The 26,933-nt window shown below is 40.3% G+C and overlaps 1 protein-coding gene across 11 annotated transcripts in view; it reads left to right on the forward strand.

The window, feature by feature from the left end:
- The window catches only part of ABCB4 (ATP binding cassette subfamily B member 4), a 71,599-nt gene that overhangs the window by 19,770 nt on the left and 24,896 nt on the right, over window positions 1–26,933 (forward strand). For 10 of the 11 annotated variants that reach the window (XM_024738467.1, XM_024738469.1, XM_024738470.1 and 7 more), the window contains 9 exons: window positions 2,807–2,978; window positions 5,266–5,379; window positions 6,431–6,541; window positions 6,764–6,889; window positions 9,283–9,486; window positions 9,835–10,005; window positions 18,798–18,959; window positions 21,731–21,892; window positions 24,551–24,697. In XM_024738467.1, coding sequence (XP_024594235.1) covers window positions 2,807–2,978; window positions 5,266–5,379; window positions 6,431–6,541; window positions 6,764–6,889; window positions 9,283–9,486; window positions 9,835–10,005; window positions 18,798–18,959; window positions 21,731–21,892; window positions 24,551–24,697 — 1,369 coding nt within the window. The remainder of the gene's footprint in view (window positions 1–2,806; window positions 2,979–5,265; window positions 5,380–6,430; window positions 6,542–6,763; window positions 6,890–9,282; window positions 9,487–9,834; window positions 10,006–18,797; window positions 18,960–21,730; window positions 21,893–24,550; window positions 24,698–26,933) is intronic. The other variant, XM_024738471.1, reaches the window with a different exon arrangement.

A 26,933-nucleotide genomic window follows, 5' to 3' on the forward strand; every position in this document is an offset into this window, starting at 1 on the left:
TATTCTTAACCTATTAAATACTAAGAACTAAATACAGGTCAAATATTTACTGTAATTCAAAGTAGGGTTGCAGGTAAAAGATACTTTAAGATATCTGTAACAATTAACACAGTGGTATGAAAATGATCTAGGATTCTTTTGGCAACACAGGCACAGTTACTGCTAACCATACAGCAGTTTGTTGCCTGCCTTGAGAATTGAAGGAAATGCTAAATTCCGGTTAGAAGTTAGTGAAATTAAATATGTAAATTTTTTCCCATTCAAGTTCCTTAACCGGGGATTCCATGTGGAGTACCCCTGATCTAAAGGAACTTGATAGGCGAAAACCTATATGCCAGAGCAAAGCCCCCTAATAAAGGCTACTCAGCTCTCCTTAAATGCTCCAACCAGTTTTCTTTAAATAATAACATCCCCTAATATCACTGAAGTATGACTCCATGTGAAGTATTTTCTTTTGCCATCCTATGGGACTCCTGATACCCACAACTCTTTTTTTTTTTTTTTGCGGTACGCGGGCCTCTCACTGCTGTGGCCTCTCCCGTTGCGGAGCACAGGCTCCGGACGCGCAGGCTCAGCGGCCATGGTTCACGGGCCTAGCCGCTCCGCGGCATGTGGGATCTTCCTGGACCGGGGCACGAACCCGTGTCCCCTGCATCGGCAGGCGGACTCTCAACCACTGTGCCACCAGGGAAGCCCCACCCACAACTCTTTGAAAGGGAAATTCTCAGGAAATTCTCCAGCCTTAAAAGCAAAGGTTCCCTACTCCCCTCTTTTTCATTTTCTATTTTTCTGTTCCTTAAGCCCTCTTCAAAGCCAGCCTATGCCTGGTTCTCTAACTCTTCCTTTCTCTCTCTCACTGCTGCTTGCTGTACACAGTAGCCCACACACCTCAGGATGAGTGTAATCAGTGCCTCTCCATTGACAGCAGTAAGCGAGCTGCCTCAGCGAAGGTACTTAACAGCATGTCCACCACTGTCCCTGGAGCCCCGTGTCACGTTGGGGCTGACATGCCCACACCTTGCGGCCGGGCCACCTGGGACTAAGCACAGTGCTGGGCGTGGCGAGCTGGCTATCACCCCAGGGACGCAGCTCAGCTAAATGTATGCACCGTCCAACACCGAGGAAACAGCACTGGAGAGTAGGGTGCTTTAAGTAATTGAAAGACATAATTTTTGGTGGCAACGTACATTTTAAAATAACGAACAAATTCTCAACATCTTATTTGGTTAAACTGAAAAAGAAATGATGTTGTTTGTCTTTTGTTAGAAATAGAAACGCTCTAATGTATGTGGTATTTTCTCTAAAGTCTCATTGTATATCAGTAGGCTTTTTTTTTCTGATTTTATGGAGCCAAAATCAAAATTTATAGGCTCTTTTGCATCTAGCATGGAAGGCTTAACTGAAATTGATGGAAAAAATATTATTTGACAGAACCATTCTAGACATTTATACCTTTATGTCAAATCCTAGAAGGCAGTAATATGAATTTTAATTAATATTCAAAAATATGACAATAATAGAATGAGCGATATTTAGGAAGACATTAAATTCTAAAGCAATAGTAATAATAATAGGAAGAGGAATTATCAGGTTTTGCCACCTATACACCAGCACTGCACTAACAGCTGTCTGTCATTATCTGTCAACCTCATAATTGTTTTGCAAGGTAGGCGTTAGTAGCTCCATTTTATAATGCCATTTGCAGCAACATGGATGGACCTAGAGCTTATCATCCTAAGTGAAGTAAGCCAGACAGTGAAAGACAGACATCATATGATATCGATTACATGTGGATTTAAAAGACATGATACACGTGAACTTATTTACAAAAGAGAAAGAGACGCACAGATATAGAAAACAAACTTATGGTTACCAAAGGCGAAAGGGAGGGGAGGGATAAATTAGGAGTTTAGGACTAACATATACGTACTACTATATATAAAATAGATAACCAACAAGGACCTACTGTATAACACAGGGAACTATACTCAATCTCTTGTAATAATCCATAAGGTAAAAGAATCTGAATAAGAATATATATATGTATGTATAACTGAACCGCTTTGCTGTACACCTGAAACTGACACAACATTGTAAATCAACTGTATACTTCAATTAAAAAAAGAGTAACTCCATTTTACAAGTGATGAAACTAAAATCTAGAAAAGTTGAGTAAGGGCCTGTATCCCATAAGCAGTGACCAATTTATAACCTTGTACCCAGGCTTGACAGTTGAAGTTCAGCCTGATGAAAACCAAAACAAAACAAAAACCAAACCAAAGCAAAACAAAAAAGTAAAAGCCCAAGTATAAGTACACAAACGTGTAAAATTCCTGTCGCTCACCCGATGGGGCTGTGGAAGGAGGGTTTTCTCTGGAGAAGACAAATTGGCCTGTGTTAAGAATCTGTTTTAAGAGTCCCAAATAGTATTTACATTTTGGCGTCATTCCTGGTTGGCTTGGCTTGGTTTCTCTTCTTCCACCTTTACCTTGACTTGTGATGCTGGCCATGAAGGGACAGTGAGGTTCTCCCAGGGATGGGAGTTCAATCCTGGAACAGCTATGGGAACATTGGTGGGACTGGTAGGGACCAAGGGAGATGGGTCCAGGCCAGTAAAGAAAAGGCTAAGATGGGTTCTAGTCCTGGCCGATTCTGAACTGGTTGAGTTCCCAGGAAGCTGGGTCTCACCAGAGCTTTCTTACTTTTATGGCTTTGTGCCTTAAACCTCCAACTATCAAGGAGGTGAATATGGCTCAGATTATGGATTGTTTTCTTATTATCATGTTTTCCCCTCATTTTCTGGTAGGTATCAGAAACATCTAGAAAATGCCAAAAAGATTGGAATTAAAAAAGCTATTTCGGCGAACATTTCCATGGGCATTGCCTTCCTGTTAATATATGCATCATATGCGTTGGCCTTCTGGTATGCATCCACTCTAGTTATAGCAAAAGAATACACTGTTGGAAATGCAATGACGGTAAGTTGTTTTCCTAATATTTATGAAGAATCTGAAAATGTTTATCCATCTACCTTTTCTTTTCTTTCATTCTCCTCCTTTTTGAAGGATGAGCCATGGTTATAGGCTTTTTTCATTCTGTGAATCTTTGCTCTGTCCTGTGGGCAGAGCTGACCTTCTAGAATACACAGGGCATAACATGTAGATAGACCAATCGAGAAACATATGGAGCATATAAATTTTAAAAAATGGAATGAATTTATGAATGAACAAATATGTACTGGCGCCATCCTCATTCTGCCTTTGAGTTTCATTATATAAGAAAGTAAACATTATTATACATAGGTCATACTATGAGAGAATGTTAAATTTACGTGATATAAAACATCAGCTATCCAAATACAAGATGAAAAGTTATTTTAGTTTCTTTTTCTTTTACAAAATGAAAATATCTTCATTTTTTGATTATAAAAATATATACTAGTTATACAAAGAATTAGAAGAATTTTAAAAATTAGAAATTACTTAGAATTACTTGTGATCTAATAATCCATATATACTTAATGATAACTTTTGGTGTATATCTTCCGGATTTTTTTCTGTATGTGGATTTTGTTTCCTTTCAAAACTGGGATTGTATTATGCATACCTTTTTGTAAACGTTTTATAAACTAGCAATGTATTGTGACCTTCTTTCCGCGTCAGTGACGGTCAGGACAACATGTAACCATTCAACTAGCCTTTTTTTTTTTTTTTTTTTTTTTTGCGGTACGCGGGCCTCTCACTGCTGTGGCCTCTCCTGTTGCGGAGCACAGGCTCCGGACGCACAGGCTCAGCGGCCATGGCTCACGGGCCCAGCCGCTCCGTGGCATGTGGGATCTTCCCGGACCGGGGCACGAACCCGTGTCCCCTGCATTGGCAGGCGGACTCTCAACCACTGTGCCACCAGGGAAGCCCTAGCCATGTTTTAGAACCTGCACTTCCCTGTCTTTCTAAACAGAGGACCCCTTGATGATGACTTAGGGACATTATAAAAATTTATCATTTCAAAATGTTGTCTAGGGTGGTACCTTCAGACTGCATTGACGTTTTGAGGGTTGGTTGGCTGGATGAGCTTTCGTCATTGCTGAGTCTGTTTTTTCTCCATTTGGTCTCCTCTCTGGTTGTCAGCTCGGAAGCTCTCCACCTCTCTTTACTTCCTCATTTGCTAAATTTTAGGAAGAGAGGAGATTGAATCCTGACTCTGCCATTCACCCTTTGTGATGAGTGGGCCCTCTCTGGCCTGGTCTCCCCATTTATAGTATGTAGACAGTGACTTCTCCCGAGTAGGGCTACAGAGTGATACCCGTGATGCAGGGAGCCCAGCGATGCCCTCTGCATAAAGACCGAGAACTCTAGTGCATTGACTTCATAGCATTGCTTTTGGTAGAGACGGTTTTGCTCTCTTACTGGTCTTTCTCTGTATTGCAGATAGTGGATAGATGTTTGAGAGATATTTGAGTTCTGGGTATGTGAAGTGTTACTGTTACCATCTTCTGAGAAAAGAGAAACTATAAGTAGATGTTTCAGCATGCCCAGAGATAAAGGAGTAATTTCTCTTCATTTATGTTTTCTTCAGTTAACGTTTGTTAATAATCTGGATTCCTGAAGCTATAGTGTTGACTTTTCTATATCAATTTATTTTCCTAGTGAAAAAATATAAAGGGAAATGTGTTAAGTTTGTGTGCTGTAGTACAGAATAATTGTATATTAATCATTGCACACAGGTGTGATTTAGTGTTTTGTAATGTATGAACTATTATTTTTTATATTAAAAGTCTTACCAAAATATGTATTAATACATAACATAGTACTTTTTAAGGAAAATTTCATGGGGCCAAAATCTGTTTTATCTTGAACATTCTGTGTAATTCCATGAATAGTTAGAGAAAATCATATAGGACTGAAAAATAATACTGATGGAAAATGTTTTCCTCTGGTGGCAATAGCTTCAGAATCAAGGAAGTAGGTTTGAAAAATCTTTCTGACTTTGTCTAAGTCCAGGAGAAAAGCAACAGATAGTTTGGCTAGCTAGACAAAAAATATATTGTTTTTTCAAAAAAAAAATTTTTTGAGAATGAAGAAACCTGTTCATGCAGTAAAATGCTATAGTAACCTTGTAAATTTTGCTCTTTTGCCAAAAAAATTTTGAAGGGATAAACCTAATCGCGATCCTTTGGGTAGTGTATGTTCCAAACAAATCATATTTGAGATGATGGTGGACTCCAGAATAGGACTTACAACTTTTCCTTGTGTTCTTTTTGCTCAGGTCTTTTTCTCAATCATGATCGGAGCCTTCAGCATTGGACAGGCCGCTCCCTGTATTGATGCTTTTGCCAATGCAAGAGGAGCAGCATATGCGATCTTTGCTATTATTGATAATGTGAGTCATTTATTATTTTAATGCCGAAAAATCCTTTGAGGTCTGGCTAATTAAATCTGGCTTTCAGTTAAACATCTTATGAAAATTTTGCCAAGTGAACAACCTCTCCTTAGTAACAAATGAAATCAAATGCCTCTTACTAATATTTCTGAAAGTTTATCTTTAAATAATCAAATAGAACTGATCTCATTTTGGGAAAGTACATCTGCACTGGTGTGTTATTATTAGAGTTCAAAGCAAAGATGTTTGTCTTCCTAGTTTTCCTCCTTTTCTCTTTCATTTTGTAGCCAGACTAAGAATATTATGATTTGTATACAGGATGAGTGGATGGAAAAGTTACTGGTAGGACCAAAATTGATAGTATGCTTTGCTGTGGGTTGCCCCCTGTCAAAAAAAAAAAAAATGATCACTGCGCATGATATAATTTTGAATCGACTATATTGCATAAGTTGTACTGACTGCAGTGAAATAAAGAAAATCATTTTGACATAAGTATGTCACTGCATTTACACAGAGAAAATGCAAACTAGGTAACTGAAATGTGATTGTTTAATCCAAGCAATTCCTATTTCATTAATCTAAGTCACGAGAAAATTGTTCAGCTTCTGCATATATACAAAATGTACATCGTTCCTAAATAACTTGGCTCTAACCAATTGTTCAGTCTTCTCAACCCAGTCCATTACATTTGTTGTTTAGGAATAAGCTAATTTTCACTAAATGCTGAAATACCTGGATATACCCATGGTAGTATGTTTTTGTTATTGCAGCTGTAGGAATGTGCATGCTTGACCATTTAGAAAATTTATGAGGATATGCCAGAAACTTAAAGTGAAATATCGTATGAAATGAAATGAATATATCCCTTATGTACTTTTCAAGAAATGCCTATTTTCTGAGAAGGAATATTTCCTTAAACGCACAAACACACACCGTCTTCAACTTGAGATGCCATTCTGGGTCCTGTTTTTGGAATTTGCTGAAGCATATTCCTTAAAAATGCAATTGTTTGTCCTATGATGGAATAGTCATTGAATTTTGTTTTATTTAGAATCCTAAAATTGACAGTTTTTCAGAGAGAGGACACAAACCAGATAACATCAAAGGGAATTTGGAGTTCAAAGATGTTCATTTCTGTTATCCAGCTCGACCTGATGTCAAGGTATTGTAAGTAATATTTATAGGAATTCCTAATTCAGACTGATTGTTTAATCATCTTAAAGAATCCGTAGTCTCTATTATTTTGATATGTATGTGCTTTTTTCCTTTTGAGATTATATTCCCTTATTTGGTACTTTTTTTCCAAATTTAAAATTGAATCAGATTACTCCCCTTTTAGGCTTTTGTTGTGAAGTGTGTTCTTTTTCTCTCTTTTCCCTCATAGATCTTAAAGGCCCTCAACTTGAAGGTAGAGAGCGGTCAGATGGTGGCCCTGGTTGGGAACAGCGGCTGTGGGAAAAGCACGGTGGTCCAGCTGATACAGAGGCTCTATGACCCCACAGAGGGCATGGTAAGTGGGAAGAGCCATGTTCTCCAAAGTGGGAAGCTGGATACCAATTAGGCCTTTGAAATTGTTTTGTTTTGTTTTGTTTGTTAACAAATTTGCATGTGAATCCAATTTTGGTAAAAAGGCTATAGAATTGCAATGCATCTGGATAATGCATTCAAAACCTTGGGCTGTTTTAACGAAAGTATTCAAGATAATAAAAGCCAAAGAAGCTAGACTATACTCTCCTCTGTTCCAACTAAGCTTTTCATAACCCACTAGGTCACTGGAAAATAGTCATCCAAACCACTGGGAGGACTTACTGAGTTTGGTCAAAAATATTCCATATAGCAGTTATTAATAACCTTGTGTTCAGGATCACAAGAAATCTTAGGACAGTAATTAAATTCATCAAAGGCAGTTGAGTTTTCTTAATTGTTGGAATATCTGAAGGGGAAAGTGGGTTAATCTCTAAGAAGCTTCTGGGGACATGGAGAACAGTAATGGCCTAGGGAATATTTTTTGGCCTTTAAAAATTTTGTTATAAATTCTAACTTATTTATATTTATTGGAGTATAGTTGATTTACAATTTGTGTTAGTTTCAGGTGTACTGCAAAGCAGAATATATTTTCTGAGAAGAAGACATTCTCTTACATAATCACAAAACAATCATCAAAATCAGTAAATTTAATGTTAATACAATACGAGCCCACAGTATATATTCAAATTTCCTCAACTGCACCAGCTTTTGGACATTGAGTTTACCTGACAATGAAATGTATTATAATTCAACAATAATGAAAACAGAAGTTTACAAGTTACAAAGAAAAACAAAAAAAACCTAAAAAGGCATTGAGATACAACAGAGATTGCAGGAATGAATACAAAGTTTACTAGGATACACAAATTATTTATTTATTTACTTTAATAAAATTAACAAACCTTCTTTGAAAAATCTGATACACCAAGGAGGAACATAGGGCCATCCTCATTTCCTAAAGCAAACTCTAGGTTGGTTCAAGTGTAAACAGTTTTATTCATTTTTAAAAAAGAACATAGTAAATACTAATCATTGAGGATAAGCATTTGAAAACATCTTATTTTTTAAATTATTATTGGAGTAATACATTTTTTAAAGAAAATACATGTCAGCAGGGAAAAACGTCTTCAGAAATTCTATAACTCAGAGATATTCACTGTTCACATTGTGATTTAGCAATTTTATTACTGTTGAAATAATAGAAAAAATGCCCAGTGGTACAGTTGACTGATTCAATTTTTCCTTAAATCTCTCCCCATAAAAATCAGTAAAACTATAATAAAAGAAAGCAATAAATTGGAACAAATAATTTATGATATATGTGGGAAAACTGTTATCACTATTTTAGAAATTAATATGAATCTATCATAGGATATGAACATGCAAATCTTTCGAGAATAAATGTAGATTTGTAAAAAGTTTAAAGAAATGTTCAGCCTCACTTATAATTGTATATGAAGTAAATATAAGCTACCACCACACACTTATTAATTAGAAAAGACATTAAAATGATAAAAGCTAATAAATTACAATGAAGCAGATATATATTTCTATATTCCTGCTGACATTGTAAATTATTAAAAATCTTTTTAGAGGGTTGTTTATTCAACCTTTATTCAGCACATAATAAATGCCCAACATATGCCAATCACTATATAAGTTAAGCAGTTGTTATCGGAGAAGACAAAATAAATCATACGCTTCGGCCTGGTATTTCTGTGCTTTTACAATGATTGTCCTTCAGTGTTCCTTGAAGGAAGCCAGATATTCAGCAGGTGGGAAATGCTGAAGTAAATTATGGTATATTACATACAGTAAAACATCATAATGCCATCAAAATGATATGTAGACTAGGTAGGTAAAGGGACATTTTAATTCAGATTTAGTGATGGTAAGCAAAAATAATAGTTATGCCAAAAATGTATAACCAAATATATAATCACTTATGGAGAATAATCCATCCATAAAAAAACTCTAAATGTAAGATAATAAATATCAAAAGAGAGATACACTTTTTTTTTTTTTCCCGCTATGCGGGCCTTTCACCGTTGTGGCCTCTCCCGTTGCCGAGCTCAGGCTCAGCGGCCATGGCTTATGGGCCCAGCCGCTCCGCGGCATGTGGGATCTTCCTGGACCAGGGCACGAACCTGTGTCCCCTGCATCGGCAGGCGGACTCTCAACCACTGCGCCACCAGGGAAGCCCGAGAATACACTTTTTATTTTTAGTCTTCCACATTGCTTTATTTCCAATTCTCATTTCTAACCACTGAAATAAGTTAAATATTAGCTAAGGCTTTTTTGGTAACAAATTAGAGTCTTGATGCTTTATATATCAGAAGGTTTAAAATATTTAATGGAAGTATTTTGTTTTTTCAGATTACCATCGATGGGCAGGATATTAGGATGTTTAACTTAAGGTACCTGAGGGAAATAATTGGAGTGGTGAGTCAGGAGCCGGTGCTATTTTCTACCACCATTGCTGAAAATATTCGTTATGGCCGTGGAAATGTAACAATGGATGAAATAAAGAAAGCTGTCAAGGAAGCCAACGCCTATGAGTTTATCATGAAACTACCACAGGTAAAGCCTCTGTTAATGTAGTTGCCCTCGAAATGAGAATTTCACCTCATGTGAGTTCTTTCTTCAAAGGCTAAGCTGATAATGTTTGAGGTACAAGGTTGTCCAACTTTGCTAGGTAAGTCCCTTGAATTATCCAGTTGGAGCATATAGCTTGGTACATGAAACATACAGAATTTTATATGGAGTATGTTAGTAGTTTGTCAGAATTTGATATTATTTATTTTATTATAATTTGTGACTCATTACGATGGTCAAAATGAAGCTCCCTGATGTCTTCATGAATTTTTAGGCTCTATAGCTTTTTCTAGTTGAAATACTTCAAGAGCTCCACCATGCTTTCTCTTGTAGAAATTTGACACCCTGGTTGGAGAGAGAGGGGCCCAGCTGAGTGGTGGACAGAAGCAGAGAATCGCCATCGCTCGGGCTCTGGTTCGCAACCCCAAGATCCTCCTGCTGGATGAGGCCACCTCAGCGCTGGACACTGAGAGCGAAGCTGAGGTACAGGCAGCTTTGGATAAGGTCAGTGGACCCTAAACACCTGAAGGCCAGCCAGTTGAAACTTTATTGAAAATTCTTGCCGATGCTTTGTGAGTCTAGGTTGAAAAACATAAACATAAGAGCAAATGAAGCTCTCCCGTGGGGCTTTCTTGATTTCTCCTTTCTGTCAAGGCGCATTGCAGAGAGAGGTGGGCAGCCCATTAACTGGCTTGCTTTGACCAATGTGCAGTGAGCCCTAATCCAAACCTGTGCAGTGAGCCGCTTAGCTTTGTTTTTTTCTTGCACATAGGCTAGGGCTTTGATCAAAAGCAGTTGTGGTAAAATGTACAAAGAAAAATCTGGTTACTTACGCAGTGGTCCAGCTGAAAAGCAGTTCAAATATTTGCCTTATTTTGTAGGCAGTACATCGTCTTTATCTATTCATGAAAATGAATGGATGCTTTCTGGAAATAAAGTTCAACTTACATGTTTTTCTAAGCATATAAATAAGCAACACTTTTTAAAAAAATTTATTTATTTTTGGCTGTGTTGGGTCTTCGTTTCTGTGCAAGGGCTTTCTGTAGTTGCGGTGAGCGGGGGCCACTCTTCATCGCGGTCCGCGGGCCTCTCACTGTCGAGGCCTCTCTTGTTGCGGAGCACAGGCTCCAGATTCACAGGCTCAGTAGTTGTGGCTCACGGGCCCAGTTGCTACGCGGCATGTGGGATCTTCCCAGACCAAGGCCCGAACCCGTGTCCCCTGCATTGGCAGGCAGATTCTCAACCACAATAAGCAACACTTTTTAAGGCTGCTGAGCTCATGGGCCCGGCTCAGAGTTTCTAAATCCCTCACTGTTATCTTTACTAAACTAAAGCTTCAAAGGAAGAACCTTCTCTTGGGACACTTTCAAGGTCAGTGCTGAAGTCATCTGTAATAACAACACAGTATTAAAACCAGAGTCAGATGACGTCATGTAAATGGGTTTCAAACACATAAGTATCATAAATATATTTGATTTGAGAAAGTTTAGTAATAAAATGTGCACGTTACTTGGTCTATCCAACCTGCCTCTTGAAATTTTATTTTTTTGAATTGACCTATTTTATTTTGTTTTATTTTTGATTTTTATTGAAATATAGTTGATTTACAATGTTGTGTTAGTTTCAGGTATACAGCAAAGTGACTCAATTATACATAGTATCTATCGTCTTGATATTTTAGACATGAACTGTATGAACCTTATTTTCTCAGGAAAATTTATACCTGAATCCTAAGTAAACACAGTTGCCTTGTGTACTATAAACTGTAGTTAATTCATGCTTCCTGGTTTACCAGATTAATATTTTGGTTTATCTTATATAATGTAATTTAATAATTAATGAAAGATTATGATAATTATTCCTCACAAATTTTTATACCAATTATATTCCTTTCATGTATATCAAGTCTCAATATTAAGGAAACAAAATATAATACATAGGAGAATTGTATTTGCTTAGTTAATTAGAAGTGACTTAAATGAAGAAATCATAAAAATAAATACATGCATAAATTAAATAATCAATTTTAACTCAAAACACATAAATGGTCATTCATGTGTCAATATAGACTTTTTAGCATAAAGTTAGGTAGGATAAGAGAGAGATTTATGTGGGAAAAAAAAGTCCTATTCAGCCCTAGGACCCATGTCCCAATACTTTGTAGGATACAGACATTCAATATGTTAGCCCTTGCTGTGCTAAATGAACAGAATTACTGGAGATGTTGTTTTTCATGATATGAATTCTGTCAGCAAAAATTATAGCCTTGCAAGTTTTAATTCATATTTGGACAGGTTACTTCATTCAGTTTTAGCAATTTGTGTTCTGTAGGATTGTGGCCCCCTCCTCAGTTGATAACCTTTTACATATTGACTTTAAAAACAGCTGATGAATCACTCCCAGTTTTTTTAAATCTCCAAGAAAAGCCATTAGCAGCTTGGGGTGGTGCTTAAGGGCACAGGTTGTGGTGCCAGGCAGGCTGAGGTGGGAGTCCTCTAAGCCTGAGATATTGCAGAAGTCATTGAGGTGGGGGGCAGGGGGAGAAATAATGTCATAGGACGATTGAATAGATTAAATGAGATACTGCATGTAAAGCTCTTAGCACATACCTTGCCCATGAGAAACAATGCAGTTATTATGGTGATTACCATTACCATGATTATTATTCCTTTTATTGATTGCTGAATCAGTTACCTATTGCTGCATAACAAACCCAAATTCAGGCTTAAAGCAATACTTCTGTAGATTGGCTGGGTGGATCTTCTGCTATTTTTACCTGAGCATATATATGGCTGTATTTACCTGGAGGGTTGACTTAGCTAAAATGGTCCAAGATGGCCTCACTCACGTGCTGGCTGTTGGTTGAGCGTCTCATACTCATGCTTTTACTCACTCATACAATAGGCTAACCCAGCTTCTTTACACAGAAGTCTCAGGCCAGTGTATCTAGAGGCAGAAGCTATAAGACGTCTAGAGGCTTAGACTCCAGAACTCACACAATGTCACTTTCACCACATTCTATTGGTCACAGAAAGTCACAAGGCTAGCCCAGATTGAAGGAGTGAGGAAATAGATTCTGTTTCTTGATGGGTGAGCTGTAAAGGATCTATGACCATATTTAATCTTCCACAGCACACTCTCTGCCACAATTATTTACATTTCTCCCAAGTGCAAAATAAATCCACTTCTTCCCAAGACCCTCAAAATTTTCATACAGTTATGAGATCAGGCTCAAAGTCAGTACCTGAAGACGTGTATGTGGTCCAGATATGGATGAGATTCTTCATGTTAAGCTCATCTTGATCCAGAGGACTATGAACTAAAGAGACGTTATCTTCCACACATATACCCACCATGTAATGGTGAGGCAGGGACAGGCTAATTATAGCAGACGCTCCTATTCAAAAAGGAAAACAGGAAGCACATAGCAGTTACTGCTCCATAGCAATTTTGAAATGCAGTCAGATGCATGTTGCCAATTACCCCACTGCTCCAAGGAAAGGAAACATTCCTTGATTAAGGCTCAATTCTACCCTTAGTAGAATGGGTTCCCTAGTGCACTTTTTCTGCTTGGATTGGGGCTCCAACCTCTGGGCTCTCAGATTCTCCCTCTGAGAGCTCTTTCCTTTCCCATAAGAAAGGGCCCATGTCTGCAGCTGAGTAACTTTCTCAGCATACTTTCTGCTCACAGAAATTTGAGACCCAGAGGCCTCTTTACATTTTTAATTTTCTCAGTCTCTTTTAGTCCAAGCTGATGGACTCTCTTAAACACTTTGTGAGTTTGCTTAGAATTTGACTGTAGTTTGCTTAAGCCCCAAAAGTTACATCTTTAATTTTTTGGGGGGGCAAGCCTCTCTCTACTTTGGGCTGTATATGAAGCTGCCATTAGAAAACCCTTTAGAGCCTTAGAAGCCCTAAGTAGCAGAGAGTGTCTACTAGAATTTGCCATAAAATTTTCAGAGATTTTAACAAAAAAATCTTACACCTACACCCTGATTTGATCTTTGGTCTCATTTGATTGGATGATTAACAATTCATTTTCCAACCCAGCAAGTACTGCGTCTTCTTTGTAGCTTCTAAATTCACCTTGCAAACCAAATGGCTTCTTCTTTAGCTCATCATTTTCTTCTCATACCTTATCATATACAGCGTGGCACTTTCAACATTCTGTTTAGAGATCTCTGGAATCTCCTTAGCCAGATGTACAAGTTCATTAGATAAAATATCTTTCTTCCAAGTTACTACAGGGAACAATTTTTCCAGTTATTCTAAGGTTACATAACACAGGTCACTGTCTTTCCAGCCTCCAATAGCAATTTCCTTACTTTTCTTCCGGTCTCCACTAACAGTATCATCACCTCCCTTCTTGCCACTGCCTGCCACTCAGATCCCAGTCCCAAATCCAATGTCACATGTTTTAGGGTTTTGTTACAGTAGCATCCCAGTCTAATTACCAATTTCCATATCAGTTGCTTTAATCCAGCACTTAGTGGGCTGGCTGGTGTGATTCCTCTATTGGTTTTGCCTAGTCTCCCCAGGCAGCTACACTCAGCTCAGGGTCATCTGGGCTGGAATGTTCAAGATGGCCTCCCTCATGTGCCTAGAAATTGGTGATGGCTGTTGCCTGAGGCAGCTTGATTCTCCTCCAGTAGGCTTCTCATCTTCAAGTAGACCAGACAAGTTTCCTTTCCAGGTAGCTTTCAAAGATGGCAAACACACAAGCTATAAGGCCTCTTGAAGTCTATGCTTCAGAAATTGCACAAGCATTAATTCCTTCATATTGTTAGGTCAAAGCAAGTCACAAGGACTGCCCAGATTTGATGAGGTGGAAAAATAGACTCCACCTCTGAAAGGGAGTAGCTGCAAAGTGTTTGTGACCATGTTTTATCTACCGTAGTTGCTGCAGATAGTTTATAATCTACCCAATTGACTCCATACATTGCGAGATAACTACACTGATGTATTTTGCAGACTATAAACTGTGTCTTTAAAAGGGAAATCCTGGGCTTCCCTGGTGGCGCAGTTGTTGAGAGTCCGCCTGCCGATGCAGGGGACACGGGTTCATGCCCCGGTCCGGGAAGATCCCACATGCCACGGAGCAGCTGGGCCCATGAGCCATGGCCGCTGTGCCTGCGTGTCCGGGGCCTGTGCTCCGCAACGGGAGAGTCCACAACGGTGAGAGGCCGCGTACCGCAAAAAAAAAAAAAAGGGAAATCCTTCATTACTGTACTGCCCCCAGTGATACTAGTCAGTCAATTGGCTGGTCCATCTATTTATATACCACCTCTCTTTTAACAATGAAAAGTTGAATTTTGTAATTAATTATTTTTCCTCTGAGGAGCATAAGGATATACTACTATTATAGTTATTGTTTTTCCTCCCTTATTACCTAGCCTGGAAGAATAATATTTTCCTTTTGTGGATCCTTTATACATTTATCAATACCCCTTGTGGTATCAAGTTATTGTAGTTAGCTATTTATTTATATGCCTCCTCTGTCTTAGAAAGAATAAACCCCCAAAAGGCAGAATTAATAAATGGTTCATGTTTGTGTCTCTATAGCACCTACTCCAGTGCCCTGCCCATAGTAAAGCCTAAATAAATGTTTACTGAATTGATTACCATGGCCAAGCTCATTGAGATAATACATGTCTACATTAAAAAAATTACTAATGACCATTTCTGCTTTGGGCTCAATAGATAGCAGTTATTCATCAAAATAAATAATAGGTTTTTCCAATATAAGGTCTTAAAGAAGAATAGAAAAGCAGACTTGATATTTTGATTTTTAAAGAAAGTCAATAATCACAAAGTTTCATACCTACACACACTCTCCTACTCATAGTGTTTCCATACTGGAGGGGCAAGAAAAGAACCAGAGTAGTGATTTAATGAAATGATCGCCAAAAGTTTCATTTTATGCTTTTTTTTCAGAAGTTCCAGAAAGGCTCATGGAATAGTAGTACTTCCTTTGTTCGGGCCTGCCTTTCATTCCTACACATCCAAAATTAGTAGAAGTTCCAAATTTCTTAATAGTTGGTGTCCTTGAATCTAGGGTATTTATTTGCCAATGTTTTGTCATCACTGGGGTGTTTGAAAATAGCCCTTTGTGTCAGATCTCCTCTACTCTGGCCAAAGAATCTCGGTCAAGGGTGACAGTTGCTAATTTTGAAATTAGCAACTTTGCACACTTTGTTTCTCCTGCACACCAGTCATTTACTCACAAGTCTGACTCCGATTCCTCTGTTTTTTTTAAGTTGATACAGCATCAACCTATTATTATCATAATGATAACCCAGGCACTGCCTCATCACACATGGACAAAGCCATGCAGCTTCCATGTCAGTAAATCAGTAAATATTTATGAATGTTTCTTTGGGGCCCATATGCTAAAAATCAAAGAACAGTCTTAAATGTTGTCCAATAGTTATGCTCTAGTCTCTCTCTCTTTTTATGATGTAACTCTTTTATATTTATTTAAACACAGTTGATTCATCTGGTTATTTTAGAGTAAGGAGTGAAGAAGAAAGACCACATTATTTTTTTCCAGGTGGCTACAAAATTGGCTCCATAGTCCACCTTCTGTCTACAGAGAGACAGAGACAAAGCATATTTATTCATACTATCATACTAATTCTTAAATGTTTCATGTCTATTTCTGGACTCTCTATATGGTTCTTTTGATCAAATTGTCTTTTCACGTGATAGCTTCCCCCAGACTTTACTATTTTAATTGCTGTAGCTTTTTTTTGTTTTAATTAATTTATTTATTTTTGGCTGCATTGGGTTTTTGTTGCTGCCTGCGGGCTTTTTCCAGTTGTGGTGAGCGGGGGGGCTACTCTTCATTGCGGTGCGTGGGCTTCTCATTGTGGTGGCTTCTCTTGTTGTGGAGCACGCGAGCTCTAGGCGCGCGGGCTATAGTTGTGGCTCATGGGCTCTAGAGCGCAGGCTCAGTAGCTGTGGCGCACGGGCTTAGTTGCTCCGCGGCATGTGGGATCTTCCCGGACCAGGGCTCGAACCCGTGTGCCCTGCGTTGGCAGGCGGATACTTAACCACTGCGCCACCAGGGAAGCCCTAATTGCTGTAGCTTTTTATGTTTTAGTATCTGGTGGAGATATTACCCAGATACTCATTAACTTTTTCAGAATTTTCATGGATGCTCTTTTTAAAAAAGTTGAGATATAATTCAGATACCATAAAGTTCACCCTTTTAAAATGCACAATTCATTGTTTTTTTCAATTCATTCACAAGATTTTGCAACCATCAGCACAGTCTCGCTGCAGAATATTTTCATCATCCTGAAAGGAAACCTTGTACCGATTAGCAGTCACTCTCCATTCCACCCTCACCCTTGCTCTTGGCAACCAATAATCTGCTTTCTCTCTCTATGGATTTGCCCATTCTGGACATTTTATATAAATAAAATCATACGAGGCATGGTCTTTTGTGACTGGCTTCTTTCACTTAGCATAATGTTTTCAAGGTTCATCCATATTGAAACACGCATCAGAATCTCATTCCTTTTTCTGGCCCATTATTATTCCATTGTATGGATATACCACCTTGCATTTATCTTTTGATCAACTGATGAACATTTGGATTTGTTCTCACTTTTGGGCTATTATAAATCTAGCCTTTTTTTTTAACATCTTTATTAGAGTATAATTGCTTTACAGTGTTGTGTTAGTTTCTGCTGTGTGACAAAGTGAATCAGCTATACATATACATATATCCCCATATCCCCTCCCTCTTGCGTCTCCCTCCCACCCTCCTTATCCCATCCCTCTACGTGGTCGCAAAGCACGGAGCTGATCTCCCTGTGCCATGCAGCTGCTTCCCACTAGCTATCTATTTTACATCTGGCAGTGTATATATGTCAATGCTACTCTCTTACTTCGTCCCAGCTTACCCTTCCCCCTCCCCGTGGCCTCAAGTCCATTCTCTACGTCTGTGTCTTTATTCCTGTCCTGCCCCTAGGTTCATCAGAACCTTTTTATCCTTTTTTTAGGTTCCATATATATGTGTTAGCATATGGTGTTTGTTTTTCTCTTTCTGACTTACTTCACTCTGTATGACAGACTCTAGGTCCATCCACCTCACTACAAATAACTCAATTTTGTTTCTTTTTATGGTTGAGTAATATTCCATTGTATATATGTGCCACATCTTCTTTATCCATTCATCTGTCGATGGGCACTTAGGCTGCTTCCATGTCTTGGCTATTGTAAATAAAGCTGCAGTGAACATTGTGGTACATGACTCTTTTTGAATTATGGTTTTCTCAGGGTATATGCCCAGTATTGGGATTGCTGGATCCCATGGTGGCTCTATTTTTAGTTTTTTAAGGAACCTCCATACTGTTCTCCATAGTGGCTGTATCCATTTACATTCCCATCAACAGTGCAGGAGGGTTCCCTTTTCTCCACACCCTCTCCAGCATTTACTGTTTGTAGATTTTTTGATGATTAGCCTCTCGTTTCTATCTTTTTAACTACTTAGGTGACTTTGGCTGTACTCTAATAACCATCCTAGGGATGTGGCTTTATTGCCTCAGAGTAGGAGTGGTGTTAAGAAGTGGTTAGTCTTGATAGGGCTAATGAGTATTAAAAAACAATAGCCATTGTTAATGACATAACATGAAGACTTTGATGGGCACTTTCCAGGTTGTAAATGCCCGTTCATACACCCACCAAGCCAATGACATGTGAGTTCAGGGAGCTACTTAGGGGGGTGATTTGTAGATTTCAGCATCCGTAAAAATCACCTGAAGCACTTGTTAAAAATCATAGTTAATGGCCCCACTCCAGAGTTTGGAATTCAGACGGTCTTTGAACCACGATGTGAACCATCCATATCCCAGGGTGTGTTTTCACCTAAGCTGCCTGCATGTAGTCCATTAGCATTACAGTCAAGATCAGGCACTACAGAAGTGCTCTGGAGAAGACTGTATGTGGCAACAACTTCTGAACATGCCTCTGCTAAAGTCTCTCGCATATCGTATAACTCAGAACGAGGGCTCCTCACACAGGTATGAAAACATTTGAGAAGGGTTGTAGACCTCCAGAGTTATCCATCCTCATCCTGGAGGGACTGGCCTCCTGTCTGGTCCAGAACTTAAGTCTCCTTTTAGCCGTTCACAGGTGAGTGATGCCTTTGTGGCCTAATCACCCGGGGATGGTGAGCTGCTCTTGCATCATCCGCAAACACCTCCATCCAAGTGCTTAATTGTGTGTTAATTGACAGTGCGGGACATCGTAACCCTCCTGCCTTACATGTTTGTCCTTCTTCCCTTTAGGCCAGGGAAGGCCGGACCACCGTAGTGATAGCACACCGATTGTCTACAATCCGAAATGCAGATGTCATTGCTGGGTTTGAGGATGGCGTCATTGTGGAGCAAGGAAGCCACAAAGAACTAATGAAGAAGGAAGGGGTGTACTTCAGGCTTGTTAACATGCAGGTATCTGCTTCCTGGGAAGTTTTTCTGCTGCTTTCTCAATATAGTATTCTTTATTTTGTTTATTAAAATATCACGTAGCTAATAACATGTTGAGAAATAAGAAGTTTTCAGGAAGATGCCTAAAATATACATCTGAGACTTTAATTCAGAGTCGTTGAAAGAATCTCTAAAGAGAAAGGTGAGGGGGGAGGAAAATAAAGGAAAATGCCCAAAACAGTTTGAACTTACTCTTTAGGACAGAGATTCTTAATTGCCTGGGGAATGAACTTCTTGAGCAACTTTGCAAAATAACCTAAAAATATGTTATTCTGTAAACATGATTCTTATATTTGTAAAAGTATATACATTTGCTTTGATACAACTGTAACTAGTGTGTACATCATTGTGTTCTTTTTCTTCACATTTCAGATACACATCACCCATATCCTATCATTTTAATGGGTCCTCAGCATCTTTTCACATGTTCCTTGGCTGTTTGTCTATTTTCCTCTGTGAAAGCGTCTGTTCCTGTATTAGGCTGTTTCCTGTTGAGTTGTTCATGATATTCTTATTGATTTATAAGAACACCTTGCATAAAAAGGAAATACACATTTCTCTTGCATGTATTGGAAGTATTTTTCCTGCTTTGTTCTCTCAACTTCACTTGGTTGTTTGGTTGGCTGCCATCAAAAAAGCTTTAAAATTGTATGTGATTAGATTATCATTTTTCCTCTCCATGTCTTCAGGATTTGGGGTTCTCAGGATATTCACCCATATTTCCTTTCAACATTTATTGTTTTATTTTTTTTTATGGTTGAATATTTGAGGCAGCTGAAGTATATCCAGGTGTAGGAAATAAGGGCTATTGGTTTCAAGTATATACTTTTTATCAACTGGTGAAAAGTGGCCATCTTGGCTTTGGAGCTCAATGACCTCAGCTCCCAGTAAATGAGGGCTTTAGGTGAGGCACAGAAAAGTATATTATGAGGTAGAGAGAGGGATTATGCATTTGGTCATAGAAGAAGTCTAAAATCAGAATGGGCTTATTGGAAGAACTGTCTGTGGAGATAGCATGGACAAGATGACAACAGGAGAAAAAGATAAGAAAAGGATCGATGAGAAGTGGTTCAGTGTGACTTGCCATGTGCTAGAATTTGGGGGAGCCAGGCTCGAGCATGTGGTGGGGAACCATGGAAGACTATTGAGCTGGGGTGTGATTTGAGCAGGACTGCCCTTCAGGAAAGTGACTCTGATAGCAGCGCGGGAGTGGGTGGAAGTGAGGATGTGGGGACAGTTACAAGACTGAGTCTCTAAGCTAGGTTGTTTTTTTTGTTGTTTAATAAATCTATTTACTTATTTATTTATTTTTGGCTACGTTGGGTCTTTGTTGCGGTGCATGGGCTTCTCATTGCGGTGGCTTCTCTTGTTGCAGAGCGTGAGCTCTAGGCACGCGGGCTTCTGTAGTTGTGGCTCACGGGCTCTAGAGCGCAGGCTCAGTAGTTGTAGCGCACGGGCTTAGCTGCTCCGTGGCATGTGGGATCTTCCCAGACCAGGGATCGAACGCGTGTCCCCTGCATTGGCAGGTGGATTCTTAACCACTGCGCCACCAGGGAAGTCCCACTAGGTTGGCTTTTGCTGGGAGATGGTATGAAACCGTTCCAGTGGGAAACAAGGAAGTCCACCAAGCAGAGCGTACCTTCAGTGGGGTTCAAGGCACAAGGGCAATATTCTGTCAGGTGCTGAAAGCACAACTGGAAAGTAGGATCAGATTAGATCCAGAGCTCAAGACAGACAGCCTCTGTGGGTACAGTAAGGCACTAGCCAGATAATTGGGTTTGGGGACAGGACCTGAAGGGAAAAAGACAATAGCACAAGAACTGAGGTCCTGGACAAAGCCTTAAGATGTGGACTCAGACATGGCGGAAGCAAACGGAGAACAAAGTTAGACTCCAGGAAGGTTGGGTTGATATTCCCTCATCTAGCATTGAGCTAAAGGTCCTTAAATTATCCCTCTTCCTGACCCTTTAAGGAGAGAGTTGATCCCAAAGTGGGCATTGAGGCTGAACCTGCAGGACTGTTCCCCTGGGGTGAGGTGTGGATGAATCTCTGCAGGACTCTGAGGAAGAAACATGATGGTACTCAGCCAGATTAACAGCCTCCCTCGGGCAGTGACCAGCTGTTCCTTGTTTATAAAAATAAGCCCTGGGGGCTTCCCTGGTGGCGCAGTGGTTGAGAGTCCGCCTGCTGATGCAGGGGACACGGGTTCGTGCGCCGGTCTGGGAAGATATCACATGCCGCGGAGCGGCTGGGCCCGTGAGACATGGCCGCTGAGCCTGCGCGTCCGGAGCCTGTGCTCCGCAACGGGAGACGCCACAACAGTGAGAGGCCCGCGTACCGCAAAAAAAAAAAAAAAAAAAAAAAAAAGGAGCCTGGGAAATGTTTCTGTTTATTCTTCTGCCCTGTGGTGGTCTCTAACTTGCTCTCTGGATCCTGGCGTATGGAGGAAATTCCCAGTTACCTGCTGGATAATGAAAACTTTGCCTTTTAATTTTTAGAGAATATTTTTATATTCCAGGTTTCACACTGAATTTAACCTTTCTGTCCTTTGTAACCTCTTTTACTTCCACGTGTTGATATACTTCGTGACACTTTGCAGCTAACTTTGAGAAGCTGTGACAGAATCTGAAAGTCTTGACACGTGATATTCAAATGGCTGTATGGCTCTAAACTTGGAGGTTACATCCGTCCGGACACAGACACACACACAATTCAATGTTTTGTTCTTCTTTTAGACATTAGGAAGCCAGATCCAGCCAGAAGAATTTAAAGTTGCACGAACTGATGAAAACCCTGCCATGGGTTTGGCTCGTCCCGTAGCTAGGAGTTCTTTTCATAAAAGCCTGAGGAATTCGCGAAAGTATCAGAATGCCTTTGATGTGGAAACCATTGAACTTGTGAGTTGTTTTTCACTTAAATCTTTAGTTGTTTAGTTTTGCTGTTGAAATTCTTAGTCTTGCAACTATATTGCAGGCACAGAGGATTCCTGCCATGAGCCATACTCTTCTTAAAAAAGGGAAATATCATGGGCTTCCCTGGTGGCGCAGTGGCTGGGAGTCCGCCTGCCGATGCTGGCGACGCGGGTTCGTGCCCCGGTCCGGGAGGATCCCACATGGCGCGGAGCGGCTGGGCCCGTGAGCCATGGCCGCTAAGCCTGCGCGTCCAGAGCCTGTGCTCTGCAGCGGGAGAGGCCACAGCGGTGAGAGGCCCGCAAAAAAAAAAAAAAAAAAAAAAAGGGAAATATAAAATTTTAAATGTATTTGTCAAAAATTGAAATCAATTCCAATTAAAATTGGATTTCCAATGAAAAAAGATCCAAAAATATAGTCTTTGTGCTTAGATGCTTAAAATTAAAACTAGATATTCCACTTATTTTTGAGGTCCAGAGATAAATAAGGCTGGTCTAAAGTAAGAGGCCCTGATATTTGCATGCTCTAGTAGGTAGGATTACTTTTGATTTCTGTGCTAGGAAACTCAGATTAATATCAGTTTAAGAAAAGTAAGAGGTTTTATTTCTCTTTCACATAAAAAAATCTTAAAGGTGAGAAACCCAGGGCTAGAATGGTGACTCTGCCATGGTTACCATGGATTCAGGTTCCTTTCATATTTATCCTCACTATCCTGGCATGTAGCTTCCATTCTCAATGATCGAAAATGGCTCCTGAAGCTCCAGCCATCACATCTGTGTTCCAAGGAGCAAGAAGAAGCAAAGATTTTCCATAAGTCCGATACAGTGCTTTTATTTATATGTCACTGGCCATAACTTAATCACATGGCGCTACTTAGCTACAAGGAAGGGTAGATAACTGAATCTTTTTGCTATATGCATTGCTACTCTGAATAAGATTGGAATTCTCTTACTAAGACAAAGGAGAATAACCAGAAATAGCCAAAGTGTACATTCTTTAACGTTTCTCACCTGAAGACTTGGGATGTTATTAATTCAAGTTAACAGAAGCCTTTATAATATTGATAAAAAGGGAATCCATTCCAAGAAAAGATATTTTATGATTTTAAGAAATGGTTTGAGAATGCCTTTTGATGTTATTTATTGATAAAAGCTGAGTTTATTTTTACTTTTGTATTGGCCTGAAGACACTAATCCTACCGAGAATTCACTGCATCTGTTTTTCTCTGCCCACAATGTTATTGACTGCAGAGATTACGAGGGCTCTCTCAGAGGTCTCAATCTTGGTGTATTTATGGAAAGAGAATAACAATTGAATTATTGTGGAGCTGCATTATCATCCGTAAGATAAACAATTTCCCCCTTTTTGGCTGTGGAAGTATTTACTTCTCATTTCCTCATTTATCTGGACAGTTATGCTGCTAAATCTTGAGAGTCTGTTATTTTAGAGGAGCCCTTCTCTTTGAGAAATGCACAGAGAAGAGTGGGAGTCAGAAAATGCCACATCAACAAGACTGTCCTAAGTGCCATCATAGAGGGATAAACAATGTGCCCAAGGAGCGGGGGAAATTAAGTCTGATCAGAAGGGCCTGGAGGACCTGTTGGTGTGTGAAGAGCAGCCTCAGCTGGTTTAACAGGCTGGAGACCAGGGCTACACGATGTTAACTAGGGAGGAAAAAAACACCCTAAAATGCAGAGAAAATGGGTGGCTTGAAAGAGGAGGGCTGAATAGAAACTACTCCCATGTTCTCTTTTTCATAGAGACACAAACATGACCTATTTAAACAACTGTAAGGCTGTGGGATTCCATAGGCACCTTTTGTATCTAGTTTACTGTTAAACCACCTCTGTAGTCAGAATACTCTCCTTTATGTGACCTAAATCCTTCATGCTTGACCAGACACTGAGTTCAGCATTTGCTGAGAACCCGATGTGTGCCAGGCATTGGGCTATTTCTAGGGATATAAAGACATAGTCTTCACCTTAAAAACAAACAAACAAACAAGTAGAGTCATGTAAACAAAGGAAAACAAACAAAGAAGCAGAGTCATGTAAACAAACAGGGTGGGGGGATCACAAAACAAGCTAAGCTATGCAATAGAAGAAGTCCACAGAGGGAACAGCGGTGAAAGAAAAGGGGAGTAGTTACTTTAGTTTTGTCAGCTGGGAACACGTCACAGAAAAGGCATTGCTGGGCAGGGTTCCGGGGTGAGGAGACCAGGCCCATGTCCTCAGGTTAATCATGGCGCCTTGTGTTGGTGAGGACACTTACCCATCCCTTCATGGGTCTTGTCTCATGTGACCCCAACATCATGCCGGACTTGAACTGGACTTGAATTCTAGGGCATTTTGTGCCCAGATCCTGCTTCTGCCCACTCTGCCGAGGCTGGAATAGAGATGGGCTGGTCACACCATGAAGATTGCTTCTTGGGTGAAGGACTCATACTCAGCTTACGCTGTGTAGTCAATGGACAGAGTTAACATTTGATAACATCCTGTCCAACCCTCTGGTAGTTCGCTGGAGCCTGGTCACTCTCTGCACCTAGTTAGCAAGTTCCTGGAGGGTGATGCCAGGCCTTCTCTGTGTCCATAAACTCCAGTGACGGTAGTGTTGTCACCTTTTTGTCCTGACATGTATGTGTTCTAGGATGAAACTGTGCCGTCGGTGTCTTTTATGAAGATCCTGAAACTGAATAAAACAGAATGGCCCTACTTTGTGGTGGGAACTCTGTGTGCTGTTGCCAACGGGGCGCTGCAGCCGGCCTTCTCGGTCATCTTCTCAGAGATTATAGAGGTGAGGCTGAAAACACCATGGGACAGCTTGATGATGAAGTGATGAAGTCACTTCACCATTACATCAGTTCTCATGCCGACCTGGTCCATCTTGCAGTAAAGCAGCCTCACATTAAACTAAGCCCGAGGTTTTAATTCCCTTTGGAGGAAAGCTGTGAGGCAAAAGAAAAAACAGGCAGGTTATGCTATCAATGAAATTAGAAACTGTAAATTCCCTGAAGAAGGCATTCTGATTCACTCTCTTCATTTGGATGAACTGGTGTCAGGCAGTGATCCCCATCCCGTCTGTGGAGAGGAGATGCATGTCTCACTGGATGGCTGGGTGGTGGGGCAGGGGAAGAGTTCAACTCTCAAGTGTTCAAGAGGCTAGGCTCTGGGGACAGACCGGCCTCACCACTTATGCTGTGCAAATTGGGCAAATGCTTTCCCTTGCTGTACCTCAGTTTCTTCATCTGCAAAATAAACCTACCTCCTAGGATGGCTGAGGATTAAAAGATGATTTAGGTAACTATTTAAGAGTGTCTGCCTCGAAGTAAGGATTCAGAAAGTTGCTACATCATTGTTTAGCAATCCTTACAAGCCTTGGGGAGGCTAAGAAGGAAAACCTACACTATCCAGTTGTTAAATTCATTGGGGGATATTTATCAGAAGTGATCAGAAATATCTAAGGCTCCATAAAATCCAACATTTATATTTTATAACCTTAGTCAATCTCTAATGTTATTGGAGAGACTTTTTTGTTAAAGATGAATTATTCTCCATCATATTACGACTTTATTCTACTGTTTTTCAATCTTTGGTTTTTTTTTTTTTTTTCGGTACGCGGGCCTCTCACCGTTGCGGCCTCTCCCACTGTGGAGCACAGGCTCCGGACGCGCAGGCTCAGCGGCCATGGCTCACGGGCCCAGCCGCTCCACGGCATGTGGGATCCTCCTGGACCGGGGCACAAACCCGCGTCCTCTGCGTCGGCAGGCGGACTGTCAACAACTGTGCTACCAGGGAAGCCCTCTATCTCTGTTTTTTGAGCTTCATATAATGTATTATCCTTCAAAGTTTTTTATTTTATTTTATTTCTTAATTAATTTTTATTGGTGTATAGTTGCTAAGAGTTTATTATGCTTGTGACTTTGAACATTGGTTTAAGACCACAAGCTAAAAAACAAATTAGGAAGAACCCTCCAACTGTTCTTACATTACAAAATAAGGCAATCCCTGGCTCTCCTGCAATTCAAGAGCTGTGTGGCTTGTATTTATATTTGGGGGCATCTCCTTTGTGTCAAATGCTGGTCTTGGAGATCAAGCAGGAAACAAAATAAACTAAGTTCTGCCCTCAAACAGCTTACCTTCTATTGGGACAGACACAGAATACAACCAAAAAGCAAATAATGTAATGTGTCACAGCATAGCAAGCATTTTAAAAGCAGGGGCTGGAGCTGGAGGTGCTGTTTCATGCGGGAGGGTCAGGAGAGGCCTGTCGGGGCAGAGGCCCCATGGAGTGGAGGGTGGTGAGCAGGTAGGGGTCAGGGAGGAGTTCAGGGAGAGGGAACAGCAAATGCAGAGGAAAAGGCACAAACACGAAAATGTGCAGCCACACACAGTCCATAGGCAGTGTTTCAGCCTATGTTAATAACCGCAAACAATAAGTCCGCTACATGTGAACTTTCCAGTTGTGAACGCACGTGCCAGCCCCTGTATGCCAGCTGTTGTACTACTGTACTTTTCAAGGTACTGTACTGTAAGATTGAGACTGTTTTCTTTTTCTTTTTCTTTTTTTGCGGTACGTGGGCCTCTCACTGTTGGGGCCTCTCCCGTTGCGGAGCACAGGCTCCGGACGCGCAGGCTCAGCGGCCATGGCTCACGGGCCCAGCCGCTCCGTGGCATGTGGGATCTTCCCGGACTGGGGCACGAACCCGTCTCCTGCATTGGCAGGCGGACTCTCAGCCACTGCGCCACCAGAGAAGCCCTGTTTTCTTTATTTTTCGTGTTTGTTTTTTATGTATGTATTATCTGTGTGAAAAGTATTATAAACCTGATACAGTACAGCACTATTGGTATATACCCGACTGTGTTAGTGGGGTACCTAGGCTAACTTTGTTGGACTTACGAACAAATTGGACTTACAAACGCGCTCTCAGAACGGAACTCGTATTGTATTCCTCCGATTCATAGAGACAGGAAGTAGAATGGTGGCTCCCAAATGGCTGGGGGGAGGGTCATGGGAGTTACTGTTTAATGAG

The sequence above is a fragment of the Neophocaena asiaeorientalis genome, unplaced genomic scaffold (genome assembly GCF_003031525.2).
Source record: "Neophocaena asiaeorientalis asiaeorientalis breed wild unplaced genomic scaffold, Neophocaena_asiaeorientalis_V1.1 scaffold89, whole genome shotgun sequence".
Taxonomy (NCBI): domain Eukaryota; kingdom Metazoa; phylum Chordata; class Mammalia; order Artiodactyla; family Phocoenidae; genus Neophocaena; species Neophocaena asiaeorientalis.